This window comes from Silene latifolia, chromosome X (assembly GCF_048544455.1).
Source record: "Silene latifolia isolate original U9 population chromosome X, ASM4854445v1, whole genome shotgun sequence".
Lineage (NCBI taxonomy): Eukaryota > Viridiplantae > Streptophyta > Magnoliopsida > Caryophyllales > Caryophyllaceae > Silene > Silene latifolia.
This window is the reverse complement of record NC_133537.1, coordinates 332,264,470-332,282,028: the sequence shown is the minus strand read 5'-3', so window position 1 is coordinate 332,282,028 and position 17,559 is coordinate 332,264,470. Positions and strand designations below refer to the sequence as shown.

At 36.4% G+C, this 17,559-nt stretch overlaps 4 protein-coding genes across 5 annotated transcripts; all 4 read right to left on the bottom strand.

Annotated features, from left to right (window-relative positions):
- Window positions 1-564: 564 nt before the first annotated feature.
- On the bottom strand, window positions 565-3,554 carry LOC141618702 (putative ubiquitin-conjugating enzyme E2 38). Its single transcript, XM_074435787.1, has 2 exons — window positions 2,976-3,554; window positions 565-1,390 (listed from the first exon to the last, which is right to left on the bottom strand). Exons 1-2 carry the CDS (start codon window positions 3,432-3,434, stop codon window positions 809-811), a joined length of 1,041 nt encoding a protein of 346 aa, XP_074291888.1. The 5' UTR covers window positions 3,435-3,554; the 3' UTR covers window positions 565-808.
- Window positions 3,555-4,854: 1,300 nt separating this feature from the next.
- On the bottom strand, window positions 4,855-6,505 carry LOC141622250 (putative enoyl-CoA hydratase 1, peroxisomal). Its single transcript, XM_074438297.1, has 3 exons — window positions 6,086-6,505; window positions 5,161-5,443; window positions 4,855-5,068 (listed from the first exon to the last, which is right to left on the bottom strand). Exons 1-3 carry the CDS (start codon window positions 6,490-6,492, stop codon window positions 4,970-4,972), a joined length of 789 nt encoding a protein of 262 aa, XP_074294398.1. The 5' UTR covers window positions 6,493-6,505; the 3' UTR covers window positions 4,855-4,969.
- A 530-nt stretch (window positions 6,506-7,035) lies between these two features.
- LOC141618701 (protein ABA AND ROS SENSITIVE 1) lies at window positions 7,036-13,108 on the bottom strand. Of its 2 annotated transcripts, none has more exons than XM_074435785.1 (8): window positions 12,907-13,108; window positions 12,069-12,205; window positions 10,038-10,137; window positions 9,697-9,913; window positions 8,643-8,940; window positions 8,224-8,299; window positions 7,694-7,740; window positions 7,036-7,495 (listed from the first exon to the last, which is right to left on the bottom strand). In XM_074435785.1, the coding sequence occupies exons 2-8, from the start codon at window positions 12,155-12,157 to the stop codon at window positions 7,306-7,308; spliced, it is 1,017 nt and encodes a 338-aa protein (XP_074291886.1). In that variant the 5' UTR covers window positions 12,158-12,205; window positions 12,907-13,108; the 3' UTR covers window positions 7,036-7,305. The 2 variants fall into 2 exon arrangements, with proteins under 2 accessions (XP_074291886.1, XP_074291887.1); XM_074435786.1 differs by having other exon boundaries at window positions 8,643-8,934; window positions 12,907-13,014.
- A 2,562-nt stretch (window positions 13,109-15,670) lies between these two features.
- Window positions 15,671-17,559, bottom strand: LOC141620878 (uncharacterized). Its single transcript, XM_074437634.1, has 3 exons — window positions 16,329-17,559; window positions 16,073-16,134; window positions 15,671-15,925 (listed from the first exon to the last, which is right to left on the bottom strand). The coding sequence occupies exons 1-3, from the start codon at window positions 17,557-17,559 to the stop codon at window positions 15,671-15,673; spliced, it is 1,548 nt and encodes a 515-aa protein (XP_074293735.1).

Here is a 17,559-nt window from a genome sequence, read left to right as displayed (position 1 = left end):
AAACCAATTCGGGTTTTTTAAACCGAAAACCATTTGTAAAATTGATTCCTAATTTCAAACTATTTTACTACTCCCTCCATACCACACCACACCAATGGTAACATTGACTTTTTCACATTTGTCAAGACACGTTTTGCAACGTGAATATCTTTAGTTACACATTATTAAAAATTATATAAATTTGATATTCTTACAACATTCATGTCGATAAATCAAACAAGATCTCACATGACTATATTTTGTCTTATCGATTAAGAATAATATCGATAATTCCCTACGACCATAAATAGTGTCAAGATTTTCAATGTTACCATTGGTTTGGTATGGAGGGAGTATTAGATAAAAAAATCGATGGTTTTTCTATAAACTCATTTTTACCATGGCAGGCACAAATACTATCTTACAACCAGTTGTATATTAGCATTGTACAACCGCCTCAAAGTTGTTGAGTTCTTTACACAAAGTTGTCGAGCTATTTTATAAGTTATTGAGCTAGTTTAAAAAGTTATTGAGTTTAATAATTATTCCTCTTAAGCTCAATAACTTTGTATTGTAACTCGACAATTTTGTTAGTAAAGCTCGACAAATTTATAACAAAACTCGACAACATTAAAAAGGTTGTACATAAACTACATACAACCAGTTGTATAATTTACTAATTGCATAGCAGGCATAGTCCTAGTTAATGATAGGCATAGTCCTAGTTAATGATAATATCATTTGAATCTTTCCATATCCAACTTATTAATATGTGTCCTTAGAACACACGTTAGAAAACCCGTGTCAAATCTATCTTCCTAACATTAGACTATTGACTAACTTGACCTGAGTCTTGAGGAACAACTACAACTGGACTTGTCTTAGATTTCTTCTTCATCACCACCCTGGCAAAAATACCCATGAGCTTCTTCACTAAACCCGGCTTTTGACTCTTTTTCCTTCCCTTTTCGGCTTCCTCCTTCGCATTATCCTCCTTCTTCCTAACCCGCTCCACAAAATCCCCAATCGGAGCCCCATTTCTCGCAAACGCCCCAACCAAATCCCCAAACAACTTATCAATTGAACGCTCAAACTTCTTTGAAACAACGCCTTTACCTTCCTTTACAACACCATCAAACATTCCAACTTTTACTAACCCTTTTCGGTACATGTCACAAGCGTTTAGTATAAACTCAGCGCGATCAATGAAATGTTGTTTAACCAAGGGTTCGAAGTTCTTTAGTGGCTTCCAGAGTACCCACAGCATTGTCTTGCAACTAAGGACAAATGCGTCTTCGCTGTACGCTAAGGATTTATTGTCCCATAACTTAGTCCCGGACAATGATCCATAACCCGGCTCATTAAAGTACGGCCTCTCGTTTAAGACCAATGCCTGGATTGATAGGAGTACCTGCGTTAACAGTCACCGGATTAGCAATGTGGTTTACGAGTCTGTTCCTAACACGATTCTAGTAAAATTGTCAAACTGTCTTACACAATAATTTCTGTTCAAGGTTAGCTTAGCATCAAACTTTTGACTAATAAGTTGGTCATATATCACTATCAATCACAAAACTAATATAGCAATTATTAATAGGGTAATATAGGCCAAAATCAAAGCGATCAACGTGTGGCGTGTTGTGAAAGGCGACGAAGACGATAGGAGATTTAATTTAAGGTAATGAATTCCTTTATAATTAACCTAATCTCCTACTTCAGTACCACACTACCACCACCTCTTTTGCTCTTTTATTGTTTGGTCCCTTCTCCATAGACTCCTTTGATATCGAGTGCGTAGAGTATAATGTCTCACTAAATTGACGAAGACGATACAATGTCTTAAACAATTTCACTTTGAGAAAATCCACTTTGTAATTTTTAATTAGTAGAATTAAAATATACCTCCAATTCTTGTTTAGATAATATTATACCTCCTCCGACTCAATTGATTACGTTTCATTCTTTGTAAAGAGTATTCTAATCGACAATACATAACGGACAATAATTAAAATCAGCTAGTCTTGCTATAGACGGATATATCCGTCTATAGCTAAAGACGGGTCAAATAGCTTGAAAGTGGTGACATTTTTGGCCCCCAATAACCCACTTGTTGCAGTTGCTCGTCCTATTAGAAATGTGGTATTGTATTTGGCCCGTCTTTAGTTATAGACGGATATTTGTCGTGAGATTTTGTGAATTAAAATTTCACCCAAAAACTTAAATGATCCAATTTTTTAAATGTTAAAGACTGATAAATTGACCATGTAGCCATATAGGCTATAGCTGCTGCCTGCTAAAGAAGGAAAAATTTATGCCGTATGAGTTTGTCTAACATGTGACATTGCGGTAAAGTGGTAAACCCATGACTTACACCAAATTTTAATCAACAAATCTACCAAGATTCTAGGATTTTAATGTTCACCACAAGATTTAATCATCTACTTTACCAATAATCTAGGAATTTACGGTTGACCACAAGATTTGAAGTCCTCCAACTCCATGCTTCAATCAAATAAATTTAACAAGACGGTTTTATAATGTAAAACGTACTTTTCCAAGGTTAAGTTAGTTCGTCACACAATATTTGTGTCACAACAAATATATTAAACCTTTGGCACGTTAAGTCTTCTGTAAAACTACATTGTAAAATCATATAACAAAGACTTTAATGCCCTTATTATAACGGTGGCGATTGGTGAAAATTATTTTTGTCGAAGTTTTTAGGTAAATAATCAATTGATGTTACGATAATGCTTATGTAAAACGGTTTTATATATAAGAGGGGGTAACGTCCAGGCAACGGGGTTAAGCACAGGTCTACCAGGTTATAGTCCGGGGCAAACTTTCTGAAAAGGAAGGACATTAACTTTATTTTCACAAAAATAACTATAATTAGAAATATAGACCGCGTTATAACAAATATATAATCCACATAGCATAAAAGGAGTCCGTCTCAAACTTAAAACGATCTAAAATGAGATTGATTATGCATATACCTGAAGAATAGTAGAATTATTAGAATCCCACCTCTCAGACTTATCACCAGACCAAGTATGAATCAAACTAAGACAAACCGTCCCACTACTATACAAATTCGGGTTAATCCGAAACCCGAAACTCCAATAATAAACCGAAGGCGGTCGAGCCGGGTAATCCGAAGGAAAAGCAATATCAAAGAAAAACAATCCATCATGGTAAGGAGTACCCCGGGCACCAATAATCGCTGCCCGGATTAAATCGACCCGGGTTTCGTAAACCCGGACGTAAATCGAGTCGGGTAAATCCTTAGAAAGTAACTTCCATTCTTGCATTATCTTCTGTTGGGCCGGCCCAGTTTTAGAGAGGGTTGATTTTGCTTTGTTACTGTAGAAGTGGTGGTCGGAAGCGTCGGTAACTACGTCGAATTGTGGGAATTTTTCGACGGTAATTACTTCTGGGGTAATTTCTGTGGTCATTTTTTGTTGGAAGGGGAAGGAGGAAGGGAGAATCAGAAAGTGAGGGAGATTGTTATATGGAGGAGTTGTTATGGGTGAGTTTGTTGAGTGAGGAATTAGAGGAGAGTTGGGAGTCAAACAAATGATTATAGAGATTATTAAATTAAAGAGATTAGAGTAATTATTAACACAAAATCTCATTATAGACGACACATATCCATCTATAACTAAAAACGGAACAAATATACCACATTCCTAATAGGACAAACAACAAGTGAGATGGTAGGGCCCAAAAATATCACCACTTTCAAGCTTTTGACTCGTCTTTAGTTATCCGTCTATAGCAAGACTAGCTGAATTATTAAATCGGTTTTTTCTAACCTATATCCACTAGACAAGTAGGCATAGATAAGAAACCAAAATAAAAAAGAATTAGATAATATTTTTATGGAAAATTGCAATATCCTACCACTCTTGCTTTTCTTTACTAGAAACTCATTTATTTATAGAAAAACTCTTATTAAATTAAATTAAAGGGTAAATTATAAATTTTGGAAAAATAGAAAATTTGGAAAAAGGGTGAATTTCGAAAGAAAAATAAAATTGAATAGAAGAAAGTAAAAGGTGGAATAAGACGATCTAACACCGCCGGGTTGTCTTTTTTTTTAAGAAAAAGTTATTCATTTATTATTATCGAATATAAGAGTGATTTTTTTACAAATAGATCGTTTTACCGTGTGAGATAATTACTAAGGCAAAACAAGAAAATTTGTTTTAAGGCATTGAATTAATTCATTTTTGTAAGTGATAGTTAAGTTGGCTAATAAAGTTGTTAAATTATGATTATCGTACTCCTATTTGAAAAATTGTTGTGTAGAATCTCTCTTAAGCCCCTTTACAAACATAAATAAATATTGGTAATACTGATATGACTGGTAAAGTCTCTCATCTCTTAAACAAGTGGTCAGTGGTTCGATTCAGTACCCCAAAGGAGATTGCTCCAACTGTCGTCTGGTCAACACCAACAAACATAAATAAATAACATGACGCACTTTTTATTTATTTTGGTTTAAATAATTATTATGTTAAAACTGTTTAATACGAGTTGTAAAAATAAGGTACTTCATGGTTTGAGAATTGAGACTATTTCTTCTAGACTATGAGTTCTCGGTTGTCAATTGTCACTTGATAAAAAGGTGGTTGACCTAGTATACGACGTTTGCAGCCTTGTAGGGAGTTTGTACCAAATGTTACAGTAACGGGTTCCCCCGTCATCTAAGAAAAAAAAAGTAGGTTTATACAACTATACCTCAACTATAATTTGGCCCTTTCTCCTATATTTTGTCTTTTGATTGATTACTCAAAATTGGACACAAACAGAAAACTGTAAGAGAAGAACTACAACACTTTGATTATTATATAATTGAGTAATGGTCCCAAACCAATTTCAGCATACTATCTTTATCAGCTTAATTACTAACCATCATAACTAATCTAGTTTTTCCGGGTCGTTTACAGGCCGAAAAGGTACTACATGACCCGGTCCAAATCAAGGTTTACAGCTTAGAGTTGCCTACTTTTCGGCCTGCTATGAATTCCTGCAATTTCCTGAACTTTTCCGATGGCATTTCCTGGTAATGCTTATGAGCTATTCCCTGTTACAAACGAAAATAAAAAGAAAGAATGAATAGGCATCTAAATTCCGCCATGCTTTAAGCAAATGATCGGCTAAAGACGAGTTAAATACCTTTTCGAGTGCTAATCCATCGCCTAAACTGAGCTTCAAACCGTCATTGATGATGGCTTTGTATCCTAAGACAAGGTCTTTATTATTCTTTATGATAGCCTCCGCGATTTCTTGTGCTTTAGTCATTAGTTCCCCTGCTTCGACTAGATGATTTACAAGTCCTAACTTTTCACCTTCTTCGGCAGTCAAAGGAACCCCAGTAAACGCGAGTTCACGAGCTTTATTCGGTCCTATGATCTGAGAAAGCTTTTGTGACAGTCCCCATGATGGGAATATACCAAGTCTGCAGGAGATATATACGCGATAGTATGAAATTCATTGATATCAAACACGGAATACAAATTACAAACTTCAAATATGAAATTTAGTTAAAGAGGTGAATAACAACAATTTTGTATAAAATTAAACAAAGTTAAAGGGTCAATTACCTTTTTTACTCGACCAACAATCAGTCGATATATTCTTTAACAACATTCAGCAAGACTGACAGTCAATAAAGTCCAACTTATTTATTTAATCGATAAGAAAGGCAATTGATTTCTTAATTTTAACATAAAATTTCAACCCTGATCAACATAACTTAAAATCAAAATGCCAACAACAACAACATTACCCTAGTGCCTCAATGGTTCCTGCAAATTGCGGGGTAAGAGGGGGTCGGATGTACGCAGCCTTACCCTTGTGTTAGCAACACAAAGAGGCTGTTTCCGAATGACCCAAGATGAAAATTGCGTCGAGAATTGCATCGAAGGACCGCTACTTCACAAAAGAAAGAAACACGGCCCCTTTAGTGAGCCATTTTGATTTATTTCATTATAATTCATAACCAAAGAATGTCACAGCCAAGAGCAAGCTCAAATCAATCAAAATGCCAAATTATGGAATGTTAAAATCAATCAAAATGCCAAATTAATTAAAATATTACCTTGCATGAGAATCAATGAAAATAGTTCCTATTGAAGCAACAAGAATGTCACAGCCAAGAGCAAGCTCAAATCCAGCAGTGGCAGCGAAACCAGAGACAGCCCCTACAATAGGCTTCCTACACCGCTCCATCTGAACAATGGCGTCAACCTCTGTATCCTTAACCGCTCCCTTGAACACTTCCTCAGCAGCTGTCAGATCAATCCCTGAGCAGAAGGCTCGCCCTGAACCCGACAGTATTATGACCATAACTGTGTCATCTGCGTCAAGTGACCTGAAGGCTTGTGCCAAGCGAGTCAACATGGGTTTGTTTAGTGCATTTAGGGAATTAGGCCTGTTTAAGGTTATGTGTGCTATTCCGGTGGATTCTCGGGTTACCAGGATGATGTTTTCAGATGGTGGATTCATTTTCTGGCTCGGAAATGGGTGATCTAGATAGGAATCAGGATGTTTCTGCCTGTGATCTATTGATTGTGTGCATACTGTAATCTTTTTTACCAAACAATTAAAATCTCATAATCTCATATGTTTATAGAAAGCAATCAAGATGTGTGTTTATAGAAAGCAATCACAACAAATATAATCAGCATACAGGAATGTATTTGGTTATGTTACCAGTATCTTTTTCTTTGGAATGTTTATACGGTTTCCAAAGACAGACGCAACTAGCTCGTCGTTGAACATAGCTTGACTTAAGTTACGGATAAATGATGGTATGGCTTGACGGGTGCCTTAGGCCACCTACAACGGTGGTAATCTTTTGAGATGACAAGAAGAAAACACAAATGATGGACCACAGTTATCCACAACGACGAAAATGAAGTGGGATGACAACAAAGAGCTGTTTTTAATGGATGAAGTGGGACAACTTTGAAAGTACAATGTAAACTTGACTGTCGATCTACTTTTCCAGCGGAAGCAATATTTTCTGCCTCAGAAACAACCAGAGATGTCAATAAAGAACCTGCCAATATATACTCTTAACTCATCAATAAGCCGTACATGTCCTCTAGTTCGGTTAGTAAAGTCAAAAGTGGTCGTACATATGACTCGAGTTAAAAACCGGCCATCAACAAAATTCTATTATGATTATGGCTCCCTTTAAAAGAAAGGACTCATTGATGAATTGCTTGCAATTTCTGTGTTGAACATTACCCTTGTCTTGCCGCATCAAATGGCTTAATTTGTCCGTTTCAAGATCCTTCAGTAGATATAAATCTTTCAGATATGTTTTGCTCTCCAGTCAACTGCAAAACTCCTATCATCTTCATCGTCGTCTTCACTTGAGGATTCATCTTCTTGGACGGATTTCGATTGTGAAATATCAGACGCTCTATCAGCTTTTCTAGATCTAGCAGCAATTAATTCCATTTTAATGCTCTTGTACTTCTCCAGTCTCTCTATTAAGGCTCTGGAGTGAAAGAACAAAAGGATGAGAAACAGTTTTAAGGAACTTAACATTTACGGAGTCTTATGTAATACTTCCTCCATTTCATTAAGCCTCATTTGACCATTTTATACAAAAGAAAATGATAAAAAAAAAAAAAAAAAACAACCTCAAAGGGATTATTTACTGAGATGGAGGGACGAGGTTCAAACATTCACCTACCTTTGCTCTCTAGTTTCTTCTTCCTCTATTTGCTCTGCTGCATCAATCTGCAAGCATACAGATATGTCACAGAAGGCAAGTAAGAAATGATTAAGAAGAAATCCACACGCTGTAGACTCAAGCAGTCAAGCCCAACAGTTGGCAAAACCGCAAAACTAATTTCCTCAATGGTGTTGAAAGAATGGTGTTTCCATTCCAATAAACCAAAGAGGATTCTTTGGCTTTGAAATATGATAAGAAAAGCAAAATGACTCGGTAGATTACCAGTGCTTCATGTACTATATACTACGAAGTGATACAATCTGCAATAATGTCATTGGGAAATAACCTCTTTGTGTTCTCAATACACGAGAAAGGTTGTATACATCTAACCCCCTTGCGCTGCCAACACGAGGAGGCATTAGAGTGAAGTTGTTAAGGTCCTTGATGAGGATGTACGGGTTGGTAGGTGAACCCAACAAAAACAATACAGACAAAGAACTAAACAGATAGCATGAACGAAAATGGCGAAGGCAAGTGAAGATGCTAACCTCCTCTTCTTCAAAACGGTTGTCGACCTCCATCAAGTCCTCTTGGATCAATTTCTCAAATTCTTTGTACTCATCTCTGATAATGGTTATTAGATTATCAGTCAACAACATAATGACAATTAGGTAAATGAAGAAGCATCCATTAAAAAGCAAAAAAGAAAGCACAGCCTATTGGATAAAATTACAAACTGAAATACAAACATCACTTCTCACCACGAAAACATTTATTTTGAACCTGAAAAGTATCAATAAATTTTTAAGCCAAAAAACTTAACTTGCCTTTCAAGTACATAAGAACTAAATAATTAATAAGCATGTCAAGATTATTCCAAAGAATTTGACCAAAACGTTAACGAGTAGCATATATATCTCCACTTAAACTAAGATTGTGAGTTACAAGTTGGATAAATGGAACTCACTTGACATTAGGTTTCACAGGTTCAATGCCACGTGCCCGTAAATCAGCATCTTTGTTATCAAAGAACCCTTCAGGTATAGCTCCCTTTGTCTGCTTAGTTTCTGAGTCAGGAGTGGGTATATCAGTAGCTTTGTTACCAAGGGAACCTTCAGCTGGAGGTAGAGCTACCTTTGTCTCCTTAATTCTTGTGTCAGCAGTCACATTCTCTGTAGTACTTGTGGGCTGAGTTTGATTAATACTTGAAAGTTTAGATGACACAGCAGTTCTGGAAGCACTAACCTGCTCTACTTGAGCTGACCCTAACAATATACCCAGAAAAATTAGTTTTCTTTTTTCTTCTTTTTAATCAGCCGATCATCAGAAAAAACCCTATCTGGCAAACTTAAAGACCGTAAATCATATAGTGCTGCAATTATTCACATTATTAGTATAAGGTAACTCAATGGCCATGGGGGCAGGCACCAGAATATGGATCACCGATTCACCGTGACTCCTGGATTTATCCCTCGACAGTCAATCATCACCTTAGTGTTTTAAGTCGCATTCTAATCCCTTCCCCCAAGCCAAAAATGAGCTGGCTCTTGGGAGTTGTGCAGATTGAAAACTTCAATGTATGCATGGAAGAAATTGCATGCAATAATCGAAAGACATTCACACATGCATCAAATCATCAAGTGATCAAGGTAATAGGACTACCCCAGTGCCCAAGAGACACAAATCTATTCCCTTCTCTTTCAGTACAATTCGTTTGCATTAACTATTCAGAAGAGGGAGGAGCAGTAGCAAGTTTCAGAGATAAATAATACCAATCATCCCATGGTAAGGATTCTACTTTTCTTTTGCACGGAAACTTAAAGGATGAGTAGTGGGAGAAATAATTTTAGGGAAGAAATGAAATGACATTCACAAAAAAAAAGTAGGCAAGAACCCTGATAAGGTATGCCTTCAAAATGAGAGTAAGAACCTAACTATACGACGGAGAGAGTAATATACATTGAGGGATCTATTTAAAAATCATTACCCAACAAGTTCCATCAAGATTCACAGGTACTCACCAACTTTTTGCCTCTTTGTGTCCTGATTGTCGAAAAATCCAGCAGGAAGTGCAGATGCTGGTCGAGACATCTTTACCTCTGAGGACATGCTTGTTTTATCACCATTGTACTTTTGATAATCATCTCCTCGGGGTTTAGGCAATTCACTGGGGGTCTCAGATTTTGTACTGTTTTCTGCTGTTTTCCTTGAAGCAATTGCTTTAATATTATTTACTGCCTGAAAAACAACCCTAATATATTAGCTGTCCAGAAGAGATGATACAACCAGATGTGTGTGCAAGAGGTCCAGAAAAGGACAATGATTAAGTCGAAACATATCTCAATGGAATTTAAAACATTACCTCGCGATGCTTACGGGAAGCTTGGTGGGGTATCCAATCAGAATCAGATTTTAATACGAATTCACACACTCGACAAACAGGCTTATCTTGTTCATTGTACCTGCATATCAGAATAGTAATGAAATAAATACCACAAGAAAATATTAACCATATGCTGAATTTAGAGTCTTCCAGGACAACATAAGACAAATAAAACAAAAATTCAAGAACCGTTCAACATGTGACACACTGATATCTTTCAAAAGAGGAGGGAGGGGGTAAAGTCGGCAACTTATATAGGAAAATGATAGAAATAAGTTGCCCTAGGGTAAAACTTCTCTCAAAAGTAGACTTCCTCCACTTCCCAATAATGTCCACCATCTACTTGACCATGGAGTAGACAAGAGACGGCTCCGAAGTAACGTGTGAGGGCTAGAGCTCAAACTTCAAAGCTTCAGCACAACATTAGGCCATGTCTTATATTGATTCCTCAATGCGCCCTCAAGCTTTGACTAACATTGGTTGAAGGGGATCTATTTCTGAAGAAAAAAGCCATGACAATGTTCCACCAAAGAGACGTGCCAGGCAAAATGACCAAAACCATACCTTTGACACATCCCTACATGGCTACATATCAAATCACAGCTCATCCCATGAACTATTCTCTCCTCCCCTGACCAAAGAACCCTGATTAATTATTTAACTGAAACCACCCCACAAGGCCATAAAGCTATAAATACTAGTATTAAACCAACAGAACAGAATAAAGTCCTAAAGGAAAGTGACGAGGGAATTCCCATTTCCCTCGGTCTTTAATATACCTAATTCCTTCAAGGCTGGAAAGATTTTAAAAGGATATGGAACCTCACACTTTCTCTCCCCTTCCCATCAATGTCGTTACTAACACAATGATGATGACGTTAGAACAAATGTATAATACTAGTACTAAACCAACAGAACAGAATACCACTAAAGGAAAGGAAAGAGGGGATTCCCATTTCCCTCTGTTTTTAATAAGCCTAATTCCTTCAAGGCGGGAAATATTTGAAACTTGAAAGGGATATGGAACCTCACACTTTCTCTCCCCTCCCATCAATGTCGTTACTGAGTTAAATCACACTTTAAAGCGTGATCTGTTGAGCAAGATTAGGGACAAACTAATCCAACTCATCTATCCAGAAAACTATCTCTAAACGCCTTCTTCTCCATATTATCATGTCATTCTCCATAAAATTAACCACGTTTTCATTTTAGCCATAGTATTGAGCTTGAGCACAATTCCCTACTATGTTTGCTATCAAGATCCATGACACGTGAGCACAAAATTTACTATACAGCCAAGTAATTTTGTGACCGACAGAAGAATGTAAGGGTGTATTTGGATACTATTTGAGTAGGGAAGGAGAGATGGGGATGGATAGGAAGGAAAAGGGAGGGGAGCGGTAATGCAGCAAGAGAGTTTCCACTCCAAATTTATTTTATGTTGTGAAGAATTTATTTGTCATGGAGGGGGGAAATGAATTCCTCCATTTCTCTTATATTTCCTTCCAATCCTATTTGTGAAGCCAAATTAAGAAATATCTCTCTCCCCCTCCCCTCCCTTTTCTGTCAATTACTCAATTCCCTCCATCAAGCCTATTAAAAAGGCCATAACTAGCAAAAAGGAGCACTTACACGATTCTTCAAAGAAGACAAACTACAAGGTTATGTGACCTAATTATGAAGAAAGCAACTAAAACACAGCCTAACCATCTAATAGACCAATGCCCATAACTCGGAAGCACATACTTCCTAAAATTCGTAATAAACTACCGAACAGAAAGTAAACACAAACTACCACTAAGCAGAAATTCTGGCAGCATCCACCCACAGAAAATAGTCTCAGATGTAATGGTTCCCAAGCACGCAAAAATTCCATGTTGTACTAAAATTCAATAATACTAAACCAGAATGCTTCATTCAAATTCAAACAGGAACTATGCAGTAAAGTATTATCTGGAGGTTCTTCTAACCCCGGAATTAGGGTTAATTTGCAGGAATTTAGTAAATTACCTGACAAGAGGCGAGTCAATGCGTTTTTGCTGTTGTCGTTCGTTCAATTTAGCGCGAAATAGTGCCTTTTTCCTGTCTCGATCAGCCATATGATACGATAACAAACCCCACACTAGCTAATTAATCAACTAATCCCTCTGCATCAAAATAAAAAGCATAACAATCAGACATCACAAAATACAGAATCAAAGAGTAAACTTCCACCTCTGTTCACGCACACAATATGAAGTGCCCAAATTCAGCTTAAAAAGCCATTAGAGCAGAATCTAACTACTCCGTCTATTCATTTCATTTCCATACGTTTCTCAAAATACTCCTCACATATTTTGAACAATCGTATGAAAATAGTTACATAGAGTAAACTTCCACTACAGCTCACCCCCACAAAAACGGAGCGCATAAACTCAGCTAAATAGTCATATAGGGTAAACTTCTACCACAGCTCACCCCCACAAAACGCCTAAACTCAGCTAAATAACTGTTAAAGCAGAAACTAGTTCCTCCGTCTATTCATTTTATTTCCATACGCTTATTCACAATTCTCCTCACATATTTTCAGCAATCGCATCAAAATGAAATGAATGGAGTACAAAATTCATCGTTGAATTTCAAACCCTCGCGCTTCGAAACCCTATCATATGTGCAGCAAATTAAACGCATAAAAATTAACAGAAATAAAAATTTAAAAAGTACTAAACCTAAATGTGCATCAATTTGACAAAATCATTGTTACATGAAATAGGGAAAATTCGAAGAATTGTAAAAAAAATCAGGAAATTAAATTCAGCGAAAAGTTAATTAATTACTTAATAATACCAAATTAAAACGAAATACAGACCAAATGCAATTGACGGCGGAGGATGATGAAGATAAAGAACGACGTCGGAGAATGATGAAGACGATTTTGCACAACGGAGGATAAACTTGGTATTTTTGTACTCTTGAGTATGAAAAAACAAAACCAAAAACAAAACAAAATTAGCGTGAGGGGGTGTTTGGACCAATCTGAGCCTGGCCCTCGGAATTATGAGTTTGGGTTTGAGTCCGATTTGGAAATCGTCAAGCTTGAAAAATTGAAACTCGACTCGAGTCGAGCTCGATTTATAATTATATTTTTGTTCTCTTTTTTCACTTTTAACATTTAATCCGATGCGTGGGTTTTGATTGACCCAATTTTAATCCTTAACTCATTTTCATCTATAAAGTAGCTAATTTTTCTTTGGGAAAAAAGTTCTGGAGCTAATGTTTACGACAGATCTACGGTTATTACGATCTAGGTTTGATTTATTACTAGTATGGGTGCCCGGCTTCGCCCGGGCTACCTGTATTTAGCATTAAAATATATTTTTAATTAATTAAAATTATTTTAAAGTTGCATAACTCATAAATATCATTAATATATTTTTCTATGATACGGAGTATATCTTAAAATTACAGTGAAATAAATTATGAGACAAATTCACTACTCCCGCTATTAATATTTTACTTAAATCGATTGCTTAGCTAATTTTTCATATATACTTCCTTTTGTTCTTAGTATTATTGTTACTTTTATTACGTTCGTTATTATTACTTTTACTTTCACTACGCCCGCCGTAATTATTGTTACTTTCACTACTTGTACATTAATATTGATAATTTCACTACTCCCGTTGTTACTTCTGTTATTTTCACTACTCCCGCTCGCTGCTAATATTGTTTCTTTGATTATTCAAATGAGTGATTACTATTATATTACTATATCCAATGTTACTACAATTCTTTTCACTACTAACAGAATTACTTTTACTCTTTAAGTATCCAATGAGTGATTACTATATCCAATTAAGGTTACTTTTGTTACTCTCACTACTCGAAATAAATATATTATTACATATATGCATTAAATATATTACATATATGCATTAAATTAATTAAGTCGAAAGAATTATGGAATATTATATTTTTTGGAAATCTAGCTTGATTTATTTACTTTTTAATAGTTTCCAAAATATAATATACTTATATTATATTTGTTTATGTTAAAATAACTAACATCTTTATACTAATTAATACCATAAGTGGGCCATGTTTATTTTAAGGAAAATTACCATATTCCATGTTCTCTAAATTTATACTTCAACCAAAATTATATAATATTTACATTGAAGTCCCTTATTCAGGTCCATCGCACAGTGCTATTGATTTAAAACTATATAGTATAATTAATTTGTATAAATTTATTTAATTACATTGAAGTCCCTTGGTTCCTAGAATTAATATATAGTATTGATATTGGTCCAGTGGTTTTTTTACGTTAAAAAAGCGATGCGTATTAATTAATTTCAGTTGCACCTTGGTTAATTTCAAGTCTATGGTGAAAGATAACTCAAGACATATTTTGGTAGAAATTTACTATCATAATTAATTACTTAATAATACCAAATTAAAACGAAATACAGACCAAATGGGAATAGCCTACATGTTCAAGAGATTGAGAGGAGTAGTCCCGGAGGTGTGAAACCATTGAGCGGAAATGAGGAGGCACCTCAAGAGGCATTTGTTGAAGCTCTTTATCACATGTATCATGGACATTGACGAAACCATGCGCCTAAAACAAAATAAGTAGTATATGCAAATCACATTTTATGATATATTGGTTAAGAATTAAAAGACAAGTATATTAAGTGTACTTACAAGATATTGTATGGCTCCAAATGGTGCTTGATAAGTAGCTTGTTGGGGGAAAGAGTTTAAGCGAAGAATAGTGTGATCCTGGTACCAAACCATGTAAGGGTCGTAGTAGCTCATTTCATTATCATCCTCTACACCACGGAACCGAAAATCACCCCTCCTAACCCAATTTGATATGTAGGGTTGATGTTTTTCTATCCAATTCCGTGAAGAGGCACCCCTTTTGTCAACTTTGTGCAAGTTAGGTTCGGTATTAGAATTTAAAGGGATATATTGTTTCCACCCAAATTGACGAGCTACCCTATTAGGAAAATGTCACTCAACAATGTCGAAACAAATCATAAGTGCCATCACTGTCCAATCGTCGGAGTCATCATAACAAAACTCGGGCAAAAAAGACAAAATCTGTCGGGTGTAAGATTGCCATGTAAACTGATCATGTCGCATTGAATCGAAAGCATCCTTATACCCAATTAGTGTGGTCACCCCTTGGCCTCTTACGATTCACACTTACCCACCTACGACCCAATGAGTCAATCCTTATTTGATGTTGAGAACCTAATGGGTTCGGTCCATGATGAGTAGCATTAACGGGTCCCATGAGGTAGGTCGACCAATACTAATCCTCTCCCATGCCCACAATTGCAATAGAATAAGGGGACCTCCAATGTCTTTGGACTTGACGTTGCTTGCTCTACATAAATTGCGATATAAAGTAGCAAGTACGGCACTTCCCCAAGAGTAATTATCTAAGTTGGTCAAATCCCTCAACAAAGGCAAATAAACAACTTGAATGTCATTACCACTCTTATTCGGAAACATGATAGTTGCCATTAAGATAAGCAAATATGCCCTCACATATTGATGTAGAACATCTTCATTTGCATCTTCCGGAAGACCACTAAATTGTTCTAACAACCAACCAATCCTCAAAGAAGTCCCCTTAACTCCTTAAGGTCTCCAACACCCGGTGTTTTGCCTAAGAGTTCAGTTACTAACAAGGGCCAATTATAAGCGGTTGTTCCACTAACAATATCCCCTCTAATCCGTAGCCCTAACAACACTTGAACATCTTGCAAGGTCACTTTAGCCTCGCCAATAGTCAAGTGAAATGAATGGGTTTCCGGCCTCCATCGCTCAACCAAAGCACTTATTAATTCCACATTAAACTTCAACCCCACTAACTTATGAATAAAAAAAACTGAGTGTCCCTAATGAAATTAACTACATGACCACTTACCAAAAATCCCTTGTGCGAAACTAAGTGTGACCTACATCGGAGGGAACCAACGTTCCCCCCCCTCTCCCAATATTGCCTTGCTCCTGTGTACCTCTTGTTGTGTGAGAACTTCCGGGTTCACCGGGCCTTGTTGTTGATGTTGTTCCATTATTCCTATACATTTAAAAGAAGATTATTAGATTAGCATAAAAATAAATGTTGAAATAATTACAAAAAATTATGGAAAAAAAAAAATTAAAGACAAGTGTAAGTAGTAGAATACCCTTGTGAATTGTTAACTCTCATGGTACAAGTTTTTTTATTGTGGCCTAAACCACGGCACAAACTACATGTGACCTTGTTCTTACTCTTCTCATCCATTTCATTAAGAAATCTTTTATTCTTCCGTCTTCCTTTTTCCCGTTTATTTTGCTCATCGCACACTATTTTAGGCCCATTGTAAGGACCCCAATAAGCCTCATCTTTCAAAGGGTGAAATTTAGAAGCATATGAAGCTAAGTGTTCTCCGGTAGTGTAGGCGATGTCCACAAATTGAGTAGCATTTAAACCCTTCTTTTTACAAACGGCATACACATGTGAACATGGATACTTGTATGTTTGGAACTTGTTACAAGTACATGTCCTCTTGGATAAATCAACGGTGTGCAAATGGTTACCATGTGACATGGGTCGTGAACCTCTACGTGTTGTGACTTGGTACACCCCTCCGACATGGTCAAAAGCCACAACCTTATGGTATGCTCCTTTTTTGCAATTTTCCTCCAACAAGGTTGTAATCTTCGGACTATAATGAAGCCCCTTCATCAATCGTTTCCTTGCAAACTCACGTCGCTCAACAAAGTATGCATTAACTCTAAAAAATACATACTTTACGAGTGCCGTTACGGGTAGAAAACGTGCTCCTTTAAGAACATTATTAAATGCCTCCGCCAAGTTAGTAGTCAATATTCCATATCTATGTCCACCATCATGGCAAATTGACCACTTCTCTATTCCAATTTCAACAACATATTGTTGTGCCTCTCTATTCAACTCACCTAGGCGATGAAATCCTATGTCAAACTTCTTGTTTTGTAATTGCATTGCCGTTGACCCAAACATTTCTTTAACTGCATTATTTCTAAATTGTGTATTAACATTTGAAGCCAAATGACGAATGCAAACTCTATGATAAGCATACGACTCCTCCCACCCACTACCAACTTCACTCATTGCTTTCATAATCCCTTTGTGTCTATCGGAAATGACACACAACCCACTTCTTTTAGTAACAAATACTCTTATGCAAGACATAAACCAAGGCCAACTATCGGTATTTTCGGCTTCAACAATAGCAAAAGCAACCGGGAAAATTTGATTATTAGCATCAATTGACATAGCTGTCAAAATAGTTCCCTTGAACTTTCCATATAAGTGAGTTCTATCAATGCTTAAAACTGGCCGACAATGTTCAAAGCCATCAATACATGGTTTAAATACCCAAAAAACACGCTTGAATTTTTGCACATTTGGGTTCGTTGTTGGTGTTGTATAAAATTGAACAATAGTGCCAGGATTAGATTCTTTTAAGCCTTGCAT

Excerpts from the sequence above, each read along its gene's own strand:
- LOC141620878 (XM_074437634.1), bottom strand. The coding sequence starts at position 17,559 with ATGCAAGGCTTAAAAGAATCTAATCCTGGCACTATTGTTCAATTTTAT. Across the intron at positions 16,135-16,328 it reads TAATGAAATGGATGAGAAGA|GAATAATGGAACAACATCAA; the intron begins GTAAGAACAAGG and ends TTAAATGTATAG. Across the intron at positions 15,926-16,072 it reads AAGTTCTCACACAACAAGAG|TTAGTGGGGTTGAAGTTTAA; the intron begins GTACACAGGAGC and ends TTTATTCATAAG.
- LOC141622250 (XM_074438297.1), bottom strand. The coding sequence starts at position 6,492 with ATGAATCCACCATCTGAAAACATCATCCTGGTAACCCGAGAATCCACC. Across the intron at positions 5,444-6,085 it reads TTCATTGATTCTCATGCAAG|ACTTGGTATATTCCCATCAT; the intron begins GTAATATTTTAA and ends TATCTCCTGCAG. Across the intron at positions 5,069-5,160 it reads ATGGATTAGCACTCGAAAAG|GGAATAGCTCATAAGCATTA; the intron begins GTATTTAACTCG and ends CGTTTGTAACAG.
- LOC141618702 (XM_074435787.1), bottom strand. The coding sequence starts at position 3,434 with ATGACCACAGAAATTACCCCAGAAGTAATTACCGTCGAAAAATTCCCA. Across the intron at positions 1,391-2,975 it reads ATAATTCTACTATTCTTCAG|GTACTCCTATCAATCCAGGC; the intron begins GTATATGCATAA and ends CTGTTAACGCAG.
- LOC141618701 (XM_074435785.1), bottom strand. The coding sequence starts at position 12,157 with ATGGCTGATCGAGACAGGAAAAAGGCACTATTTCGCGCTAAATTGAAC. Across the intron at positions 10,138-12,068 it reads ATTGACTCGCCTCTTGTCAG|GTACAATGAACAAGATAAGC; the intron begins GTAATTTACTAA and ends TCTGATATGCAG. Across the intron at positions 9,914-10,037 it reads CTTCCCGTAAGCATCGCGAG|GCAGTAAATAATATTAAAGC; the intron begins GTAATGTTTTAA and ends GTTGTTTTTCAG.